The sequence below is a fragment of the Dioscorea cayenensis genome, unplaced genomic scaffold, assembly GCF_009730915.1.
Source record: "Dioscorea cayenensis subsp. rotundata cultivar TDr96_F1 unplaced genomic scaffold, TDr96_F1_v2_PseudoChromosome.rev07_lg8_w22 25.fasta BLBR01001722.1, whole genome shotgun sequence".
NCBI classification, from domain to species: Eukaryota; Viridiplantae; Streptophyta; class Magnoliopsida; order Dioscoreales; family Dioscoreaceae; genus Dioscorea; species Dioscorea cayenensis.
Window position 1 is genome coordinate 29,552 of NW_024088113.1, and position 11,959 is coordinate 41,510.

At 37.9% G+C, this 11,959-nt stretch overlaps 1 protein-coding gene across 1 annotated transcript; it reads right to left on the reverse strand.

Annotated features, from left to right (window-relative positions):
* Positions 1 to 9,469: 9,469 nt before the first annotated feature.
* LOC120256918 (chaperone protein dnaJ 20, chloroplastic-like) lies at positions 9,470 to 11,650 on the reverse strand. The gene is made up of 2 exons (XM_039264582.1): positions 11,196 to 11,650; positions 9,470 to 9,940 (listed from the first exon to the last, which is right to left on the reverse strand). Exons 1-2 carry the CDS (start codon positions 11,619 to 11,621, stop codon positions 9,788 to 9,790), a joined length of 579 nt encoding a protein of 192 aa, XP_039120516.1. The 5' UTR covers positions 11,622 to 11,650; the 3' UTR covers positions 9,470 to 9,787.
* Between the last annotated feature and the right edge of the window lie 309 nt (positions 11,651 to 11,959).

Sequence of the window (11,959 nt, forward strand, 5' to 3'; positions counted from 1 at the left end):
GCAAAACTGGTACCAAAATGATTGAAGATTTGTCCACTCACCATATTTCAAACTCATTTCTCAACAAATAGAATATTTCTTAATGAAGATTTGTGAATTTTTCAAACCAAATACAAATAATCACAATGTTAATATCAAATCAAGTTACATTTAATTACATATATATTTAAATTAATATTATTTTAAATTATCTCTAATCAGATGCACCACAATGACATTTTACAAAAATCCTATCCTACCAACTGACTAATTATATTAATAAATAAAGTGAATTATATGTATAATTTTTTGATGATAAGAGACCTTCTCTCTTCTCTTAATTGAAAGAGCCCCAAAAATAAAAATGAATGATATCTATAATTAAAGAGCTATCTCCATAATCGGAGAGTAGTAACTCATTTCAATTCGAAGTGGGAGGTTAAGGGTTCAACTCTCTCTCATACAATGATTTAGGGGTGTGGTTTTCTTGTATTTATAAAAACTTATCCCTACAATCAATGGCTGAACCATAAGCAAAACCAAGGAGATGGTGACTTCAACCTAATGAAAATTAAAAATATTAAAATTCAAACTTGAGATTATAATAATTAACATTTAAAAAAAATATAAAATATGGAAGTTCAATCCTTTAGTTTTTTATATTTTGAAATCACACCAAAACATTTTGTCATCAATTGTTTCAAACGCATGCCATTCAATGTAGCATGCCAGCATATCATTCAACCATTCATCTCCAATCTTGTTGCACAACTCGGTTTTATGATATTCATTGCTGAGTAAGCTTTTTAATTGATGCCATTGTAAGGTGATATACCAATGGAAAAACAAAATGCTTTCTAATTTCAACTATCTTCATAGTAAGACTTACAACACATGACTTTCAACATAATCATAACTTCTTCTAACATCACGAATGTAGATGTGAAGTTGGTTTTTTAAGACTTGAGGATCTTAAACAGAAAAATCAGTGAAAGGAATTTCAACAGGATGAAGAATCCTACTATGATAGTATCTCGAAAATGAGTCTTTTGGATCAAGACCGATACATGTTTTGATCCAAGGAGAAGACTTACATATATATATATATATATATATACACACATACATAATATAGGTTGGGGCTTAAGGGGTGCTCAAGCACACCTTTGACCTCCCTCCCTCCTCCCCTACCTATAATAGAAGAGTAGTAATTCATTTTCCTCTCAAATAAAATTTTGAGGGTTTGACTTCCTTCCAACCTGAGGGTTTGTGCGGCTTGTCTACAATTATTTATTTATTTTAAAAAATACTAGAGTAAATAAACCTAAATTTTTTTGAGTTAGGAGGTGATAAACGCTTAAATGTATGTATTTTATATGAATTAATCGTGTATTATTTGTGAACATGTTAACGAATTGATGCCCGTTTTATGTCTAAATTGGTTATTTCGGTGTTCCAGGTCTTAAATGAGTCAAACAATGCTCAAAAAAATGCAAATCGGATGAATTCGACATCAAAAAAATACCATTTTTTTGGGGTCCCGATCTTTCATAGCAACAACGTGAGCGACAACTCGTAGCGAGTCATTGTTCTTCCTGCTGGCCATTTGGTTGGGAGTTTCACGGGCTCCATGCGCCCGCATGGATGCCCGTGAGGTTTCTTCGGGAATTCTCAAGTCTCGAGTTCATCGTAGCAAAAAAACACCGTGAGTGAGCAATCGTAGCACCGCGAGTTTTTGGGCATTTGGTCGTGAGCTTCACGGGCTCCATGCGCCCGCATGGAGCCCGCGTATGGACCGACGGGGTATATAAGAAGTCGATTTCTTCTAGGGCAAAGGGAGGAGTTTTTGGGAGAGTTCTTCAAGCCGACTTTTACCAGTCTTTGAGAGGCAAGATTACATGTTTTGGAGAAGGGAAATCTAAGGGAGAAGCTCGGATTTGGCTAGATCTTCATCGATCTCTTCTTTGGGAGTTTGTAGACGACGAGGGAAGCCGCCCCCATTGCGGCGTCCGTGGAAGCCTTTCCACCTAGCTTGGCTTGTCTTCCTTCTTCCATTGTTTGAGGGAGTTTTTATTATGCCATTTGTAGTTGTTTGCATGGATTTGTTGCTTGGATTTGTTTGTATGGACTGAGTAGACCCCCAAAGGTCACCGGATGCTCGGTGAACCTTTGGGGGTGAACTTGTGTATTTGGATGATTTAAGTTTGTTTATTGCATTTGTTGTGTTTTTGAGATTCATTCTTGGTGCATTTGATGTGTTGCTTACATGAGAACTCCGTAAACCAACCTGCTAGGTTGTACTTGGTAGCGTGACCATCGCCCTTGTACTAGACACACCAAGTTTGGAAGGGATTCATGTACGAATACGCCCGTGACCATCGGGTATTCTGCACCCCTCCACCATTAGGGGCTAGACCAAGTTGTGTTCCGGCTCTAATTAGGGATTTCCCCACTTGTTAATGCAATCGTATGAGGATTTGATCGGAAGAAATTTGCGTGTCAATACTTATACGGATTAGGGGTCAATGGCCGTGACCATCGGGTTGACCTAATCTAGGAAATCTCTAGGTCCAAACCTTCAATTGCATGACATTCTTAGCATCCCGTGCACTTTAGTAGCCCCTAGGGAATCCGCAGTCCGTGACCGTTCCTTTCCCCGATTTTATACCCCTCTCCATATTTTAGTCTCCACTTGTAGTCATCTTATTTAAATTAATAGATTAGAGAAACCTTTCGAATCTGTCGGCTAGACAATAAGCGAAGAGGAAGTAAGGGTAGATCCTTGGGCCCAGGGAATACGACCCTCTCGTGCTTGCACAAGAGGTATTACTTGACGACTCCGTGCACTTGCGGATCGCACTCATCAGGAGGCCAGTAGCAAATGGGTCAAAGAAGATGATCGAAACACGAAATATTTTCATAAATTAGTAAATGAGAGAAGGGTGATTAATTGGATTTCAGAGCTAAGAGCCAGCACCTAGCCTTATCAAATTATATTTATCTTTTATACTAATTTAAGATTTAAGGTGATAGCTGATTAGTTGATATAAAAATAAGTTTGAAGGCATTATGTTGATAAGTGCTCATTTTTTATAGATCATTTATACTGCATTTAGCATAAGATTTTACATGTTTACTGTCACGTCCCATCCCGTGGGTCCCACACATGACTTGGAAACCGTTTACTTGCTTTTTCTCAACTCGCGTCTTCAGCTCTCCCCGTTAGTTTTGCAAAGTACCCGCTCGTGCACGACTTGGAAACCCCACGCCAAAAACAAGGAAGCGTCGATTGCGCCGTCTACGTCATGCGGTTTATCGAGCAATTACTTTGGGGTGAGAAGTTACGGCTACCGCAGACAGACGTTCCTTACTTCAGATTAAGGTATGTTACCTGCATACTTAGGGAGGGGAGGGCAGCCGGTGTCCATGACAAAGGGGGGTCGTCACAAGCGGGTTAAATTTTGTTTTTGAAGAACATGTCCTGTATATCTCAATATCAATTTTGTTTTCGAGTGTAAACCTGGACAAATTCAATTCACTGTTTTTGTTTTCGAAGAACATGACTTGTATATGTAAATGCAAATTTTGTTTGTTTTGAATTGTAAAGCAGGTTAAATTGCATTCAGTTTCATTTCATTGTTTAATTTACGTTCTAATTGTGTACATTTCACTTTCATTGTTTAAATATACTATATATCGTTTAAACATCAGATTGAAATATTTCAACTTACAGTGTATCCGTTTAAAATAACAATGTCTCTGTTTAAATACATTCAATTCGGGTTAAAGAGTAAGAGTTTAAATATGGAAAGTTGCCCATCAATACACAATGTTTCCCTGTCATCGTCGGCTTATTTACAATGCCTAGTCGGCGACAGTTTCATTGCAAGATCGTCGATTGTGACCGGATCCATGGCAGCGGCTGCAATGTAACTCGCGGACATCAAACGCTTGCGACTCGATCCTCTTTCGTCTAGGCCGCCCAGGCTGCCTTCTCGTCACAGGCGGTCGCAAACGAAGCTCACGATTTCCGTCTGAAGGCCTGTCATCGTCGGGTATGGGGAATATAGCTTCCTTGTACGCCAGTTTGTAATTGTCGACGGTGAAGTACCCGCTAATAAATCGATGTACGTTGGTGTCTGTCTGCATTATTGCAGCGCAAGCGTGTTTGCAAGGGATACCATAAACTTGCCACCTTCGACATGAACAAGTTCTGATGGCGAGATCTACAGAGTTGCTGCACTGGTCGATCACTTCGTAACGATCATCGACACAACGACCAACACGAAGATTTCGGCTGTCCTCAACAATGATCTCTACCTTCGAATGTATGTCTGGGCATAAGTAGGTCTCCCATTTGTTCGCTTGCTCACGCCGGTTACATAACATGCGCATCAACTTGAACCTGGCAAATAAGGTTAAACAAAGACAGTGATGGTTAAATAATTCGTAAACATGTTTGAACATTATTGTAAATATTTAAACGTAAGGATTAATATTTAAAGTCAGATAAGTGTAATTAAACAAAGATTGAGAATGTTTAAAGGGTGACACTAAATGTTAAGTGTAAACCAACATTCGCAGACCTTATGGAGTCGACCATTTTCGTCACCGGTAAATGACGTGCTTCCTTGATCCAAGCATTGAACGACTCCGCGACGTTTGAATACATCTCACCCCAACGATCACCTCCGAACAGATAATTCGACCAATGTGCCATATCCGATTTATTAATCAACCAGTGATGAGCTTCGGGTGATGTGGCCTGCAGTTCATTCACGGTATCATCGAAATCTTTAGCCGTGGATGCCCACGCAATGCGGAAGCATATAGACCAGCACTCCTCCCTCAATGACTTCCCAAGTCTGACATTGGCTTTCATAAAATTGGCCTCCAAATGTCGAAGACAGTATGCATGTGGCGACGAAGGGAAGACTCTCGCAATTGCGCTCACAAGGCCCTTGGACCTGTCCGACACGAAGGTAATTATCTCATGATAATCTCCATCCTCGTATAAGGCATCGCCTAACTTAGATATGAACCAAGTCCAATTGGCATCGGTCTCGTTGTCGACTATACCAAGGCGACGTGGAAAAAAACCATTGTTTCCATCTTTCCCTCGTGGCACCCATGAGTGTACCCCGATATTTTCCCGTGAGGTGTGTACCATCGAGAAAGCAGCATGCCCCGCAAGCCCTCTTGAATCCCACAATACACGCTACGAACGAAAAAGAATGCACGCTTTAAAACGATCACCGTCTCTTTCCACGATCGCAACGCTGCCGGATTTGTCTCACCCTACCTTATCCACATACCAAAGCAAACAGTAGCTGGAGATGTCACTGCCGTCGAGGACCACCCGGGCATGCTCTTTTCCCAACCAAGCCTGCTTGTATGGTATGTGGACACCATGTTCCCGCAACATGTCCTTCTAAATGTCGATGGCCTTGTACAAGGGAAGGTCCTTGAGCTTCTGAATCACTCGTGCGCTAACCCATTTTTTGGACGCTTTCGGATGCGACGCCGAACCTATGCCACCACCGCAAGTGTGTGACGGGTTGATTGTCTTGATTCTGAAAGTTTTTTTGTTATACTCTTTTGATGCATGAAGGCGCCAATGACAACCATCGGCAGCGCATTCCACAGTCACCCGATGTTTTTCGTTCTTTATGAATTTGAAGTCAAAATTCCTTTTGATTGCATGATTTCGAAGTACATCCCTGAAATGTTCGACACCGTCAAAACGTTGTCCAATATCCAACGACAGCACTTCAGAATGATCTGACGAGGAAGGAAGACATCCCACGCCGTCAGGGTCACCATGGGGATGAACTGGAGCACTCGCAGAATCGGAATTCCTGCCAACACTTCAGTCAAATGAAAAGATCAATATGTTAAGCGGAGAATATAATGTTTAAGTGATAATGACAATATTTAAACGTTAAATTAAATACTTAAGCAGTTAACTAATAACGTAAACGACTAGTACAATATGTTAACCAGTGACGGACATATTTAAACACTAATGGCCCCAGACAACTGGAACAATTAAAAGAGAAGGAACTTACAACGAGTAAAACTCGTTTTCATTAGGATTCGGCAATGGCACATTTTCTGTCTCGACGACAAGATCAACTACAGCACATTTGAAGATGGAGTGCACGTGACACATCCGCTGGAAGTCAACATCATTTTCTATTGGGCAAACCGTTTTATATCCATCTGGTGTGATGAACTTAACCCTGACAAGAGAAACTTCGAGACCCCATCGCTCACATATCTCAGCTAACACCAACTCCCAAGAAGTCTGAGCCGTGAACATTAGCACTCTTCCCTCCCCGTTGAATCTAGCAATACCACAAAAACTCTCCATAATATATCGGCAGAAAACCAAATCGTACAAACCAAATGAAATGAAGAACAAAAATAAGCCGAAGAAGAAGAAGAAGAAGAAGAAAAAGATGTAAACAACAAACAACAGTCAGATAGGCAAACAAAAAAAGTGCATATATATATATCACTGTCGCGATGAAGACCAAAAAGTGCATAGAGGTTAGACTAGACGTGATGTGATTGGGCGGTATTTTTTTCCCTCCATCGGGAAGGGCAAAAAAAGGAAAAATATATGCCACTGTCGCGATGAAGACGTATTGTCATCGCTCGACATGAGTATCTGTTTAACCGTCAAGTTTTTTATGTTTAAACAGATACACATAGTGTTTAACATAACGATTACCGGTTTAAATAAAGTCTATATAATGTAAATAATACGTAAAAACGTTTAAATATAGTGACTTAACTGTTTAAAAATATATGTTATTGTTTAAATTGAATGCTTTTCACCGACATCGCGTTGAAGATGGGTACCTCCCGGGTCACTCGATTAAACATCTTTACGTATTTTTCTTAAACATCGTTATCATTGTTTAAAGAGTACGATCGTATTGTTTAACTTTTTCTATTGTTTACAATGACGTTCTTTTGTTTCCCACATTGTTTTTACTAGGTCTCTGTTTAAATTTCAGAAGTTCACATTCAAATAAAACATTCGTTTACAACATTTACAAAACATTTACAAAACATTTACAACATTTACAACATTTACAAGGACTTTGGACACTCACGACTAGACCCTCGTATAACGAAACAAGTGTCTGTACATTCGAATGCTCACAGCGGTTGCATAACATGCGCATCAACTTGAACCTGCACAACATACAACATTAAAAAAAACGTTAAACAAACACATTCATGAAAACGACTATTAATCAATGTGTCATGGTCGGACTTAAGCGAAGATACTGGTAGTTAAACACAGAACGACATAGTTGTACACTGACGTAATGTTCTTAAACGGTAACAAAAAGTCTCAAGTGATAAATATCAACCCCGTCTTAAAGGATGTTTCCTGACCTCCCTCCTCTAGAGAATCCTCCGCAATCACGCAATACGTGAAAACTTTCTTTTCTTACCCAAGTCGAAAAGCTCACATAATTGTTTCCCGTCATCCACCGCTGGAGAATCCTCTGCATTCAGGCGAGTGGTTGTCCATGGGAAGGGTTCTTTCTGGTTATTTATGGTGTGAAGCCCACAAGCAGGCTGACTCTTCATATCCGAGAAAAAAATCAAACGCACAGTGGACCGACATTGACTGATTACAACGAACGGGTGTTCGGATATTTATGTTACCGTGCATAAGAATTAATGCCGTCATTAATTCTTATGCACGGATACTCATAACCTTGCCACCGCCACGTGCCACCGCCAACAATTCGGATCAAACGAAAAAGATCACCGCTTTACGCGAGACTTTGAGAATTTAAACGTTAATATGAAAAGTTATACATGTAAAGATAATGTTAAACGGAGATGACAAGTATTAAACGTATATGACAATTATTAAACATATTAGTAATATAGTTAAACGGATAATAGCAAATAGTTAAACATTATTTAAAATATACAAAAAGATAACAATAAACGAGAAGAACTTTACAACGAAATGAACTCGCTTTTCAAAAAGGAGACGACAATGGCACATGCTCTGCCTCGACAATAAAATCGAATACAGCTCATTTGAAGATGAAGTGCACTTGACCAATCCGATGGAAATCAACTTCATTTTTCGTTGGAGAAACTGATTTATATATTTCGGGTATGATAAACTTCACCCAGACTACCACAAATGAGTTGCCATAATAAACTCCTGCTGAATGGTCAAACTGATAGCAACGAAGAGATTCTCACCAGTACATGCAACCGCGAGCGAAGTCGAACAACTCAAATGAGGAGAAATGAGGAGAACAACAAGATGTAATGCAACTCCTATGCATTGTCTATCATAAACCAAGCAAAAAGCCCTTGAAAAGGTTGAACATGATGTGATTTTGGCGTTTTTCTTTCCCACCATTTTCAAGGCCAAAAATGGGATTTCACAACATGGACCCATTTGAAGTGAACGGTAGGGGGTAATAGGGAAGTTAAACACTAACGGAAAGGCTGTCCGTGGTGTGTAAAAGTAGGAGGGGGTTTTGAGAAGTTTTGAAAATTACGATGGGTGAACAGTAATTTCCCTTATTAATCTTGAAAACATAGTTGGAAAATTCACAATTTCGAAACAAGCTCGAGACTGAGCCAAACTTGATCGGCTCATGAATGGTTTGCAGGTTCGAGATGGGATTGGTGTAGGAAATTAGGTTCTGAAAAAATCTAACCCTCCAAATAATATGGTCACTTTAAAAAAAATAATGTACAACTATCTTGATAAATACAGAAAAAGAGAAGTGGATAATGACTAGAGCTGCTCATTAATACTTTGCAGGTTTGCCATTGGTTTGATGCAAGTAATTAGGTTTTGAAAAAAAAATCTACACCTTAAATCATATGATCAATTATAAAAATATATATATATATATATATATTTATTAGTTGTAGCAACTTTTTCAAATATACTTACGGTGATATTTAAATTTTCTCTATGATTCCTTCTTTTTTAATTTACTTATTTTTTAGTCATTGCATCAGTTTATTTTATTTAAAAATATAATTTTACCCCACTTATAAAATGTACTTCTCATTTATTAAATATATTTTTTATTTAACATTGTGTGTTTATGTGTAATTGCACAAGTTTTAATTTAATATATAATTTTTTTGTTTAATATTTATTTTTGATGTTTAAAATCTTAATTTGTTGTTTACTATTTTGTATTTCCATTAAAATCACTGAAAGCATTTTTGACAAAAATACAGAAAAATAAATTGTCAAAAATGGCAGAAAAAAATCTTTTGGGAATATATAATAATTAGGGAATTTTTGATATGCGAAAAATTTGGAGGAGTAATATGAATAATTTCTTTTATAAAAAATAATGTACAACTATATTAATAAATACAGAAAATATATTAATAAATACAGAAAACAGATATGGATAAGAACTAGTGAGTTGGAGAAGTAACAACAGCAGTTAAGCAGAAGTCGACAGTCCAATAATGAACGGGGCCTACACTTCAAGAAAGAAAACCCTTACAATGTCTTCATTTCTTTTCGTCATTCCACAATAAAGTTACAAGTGCGGGCAGTTCACACTAAGGATAACTTTTGTAGTGTAGAACAAAATATACAAAGATGCAGTATCATTGTTTAGCCCAATATTTGCATCCTTCTTCCTGTATAATGCCAAGCTTCTTTGAGATGTGAAATTGAGAATTTTTCTTGATATGCTTAACTTATATGCCTTGTGTAGCTTATGTTGTGGCCATTCATGTTACTGAAACCAAATGCCAAAGATACAGTTAGTATCCGTCTTCACTTCGTTGATGATGATTCAGCAACCCTTTGTTTTCGTATTCGAGCTGCCCAAGATAGATTTGCTGTTGAATTGTTGCTCATGCTCCTACTCTTCAGTGATTCAAGTTGATCCTGCCACCGGTTCTTCCACATTGATTTCTCCTCGAGGTCCTGGTTTAAAGATTGAATTTTGTCTGGTTAGGCTGGCAATACAAGTGATGATTGATCTTAAGATCTCGACAGAATTCATAAGCACAATATAGGCACAAAGAAGGGTTAAATTCACATTTGAAAGCAGTAAAAAACAATAGACAGACTTTCCGTAACGAAGAGAAACACAATTAGATAAGACTAGAAAGAACACAACCGTTTCTTGACTTTATTAGTATAACAGTTCAGATAGGTCACTACCGAGTTATGAGATCAATAAATCATGAACCCAACAGTTAACAAATTTTGATCATTAAATTATCAAACTTAGAGGATGTTTCCTACCTAAAATAATAGAGTATATAAAAAAAAAACCTCCAGAGATGTTTGACCTTCTAAACTTGAACAACTTTCTTAAAAAGGTATAGGTATAGAGAGTCAAATACGGGCGGGAAAACACGTATCAAGTGTTAAAACTGGCAAACCTAATTTATCATCAATATATTTCTGTGTCAATGATCACAATTTTCAGCATCTTTCACAAAGAAAAAATGTGCAAGAGCGCAATTAATTAATCAGGAAATGAAAGACTTATGGAGAAAAATCCACTCTCTTGATGGAACAAGCATTTCAGTAAACAACCACATACGAAAATGATAATATAAAAACCTGAAAAAGAAAAATAGCACAATATGAGTGAATTTTCATATAATATGCTCTTGACTTAAAATCAGGAAAGAAGATAAAAGAGTACATGAATTGTTTCTTGTAAATCAAAGATCAATTTCTAATTTTCCAAAGAGAAAGAAGACCTGAGAAATCAATTTTAAATATTGGAAGAAGACAAGAAAACAAGAAAGGTACTTTTTTTTCCTTGCATATAATTAAATGAAGGAAAATAAATGGATAAAATTTTCTGCCCGTTTCCATTTATATTGTTCTCTTCCTTTTCCTCTAACAACAGAGATTATCAACAAAGAAAAATGCAATTCCATAGCAGACATCTTTTCCTTTTTTTTCCAGAAAATAAAAAAAAACTTGAAAAAAAAAGATTCAATATTTCCCAAACCAAAAGAATAAAACTGTTCAGAAAACAAATGGAAAACAATTTGATTAACAGAAAGACTCGTCAAATCAAAATCCATGCCCAAATTTCTGCTCAGGGAACCATAAAATTCATTCATCAAACAAACAAGATCCCAAATTTCACACAAGCAGGCACAAATTAAAAAGAAAACACAGAGAAAGAGGAAAATTTTCCCAATTCCTCACGAACCTGATCAAACCTGCGTCTGGAAGTCAGCGCAAACTGGAGGCCGCGAGCAAGGTCTCGATCATACATCGCCCGGCGGCAAGGATCGGACAGCGTCTCGTAAGCCTCCTGAACCTCAATAAACCTGCGAGTGTACTCCTCGGCGAGATCCGGCGGCGAGACATCAGGATGATACTTCCTGGCCATCTGCTTGTAAGCCCTTTTAATCTCCTCCAAGCTCCCACCTTGAGAGATCCCAAGTAGATCGTAGAAGCTGGTGCCCAAGCAGCCTCCCTTCTCCACAGCTGCGCGGGCCTTGAAGGCGGCGAAGCGGAGAGAGGAGGGTTTGAGGGGGAGGATGATCCAGGGGATCGCCGGAGAGGATGCGGCACGGCGGCGGTGGGGGAGGCCAGTGATGGTGGTCGGTCCGGAGAAAACGCCGCAGCTCATTGTGGGTTGGTTTAATAAAAAAAAAAAAAGCAGCAATTTTTAAGAATTTATAGAGGGAGCCTGAAAGAAGTATTGGATTGGAAGGGGCCCACCATGTTTGCTTTATGCGGTATAGCTAAGGTCTATCTAAGGTTTGTGTTCATTCTATTTATTGTTCATTCTATTTATAACGTTTACATGGTACATTCTTTTCAATGCCATGTGTTGCTAACTTGTATCTTTGCAAATGTATCTTATTCTATTATTATTAATATTAATTAGAATATTATTATTATTATTATTATTATTATTATTATTTTACTTTTATTGCTAATCTACCTTGAGTCAAATTTTACTTG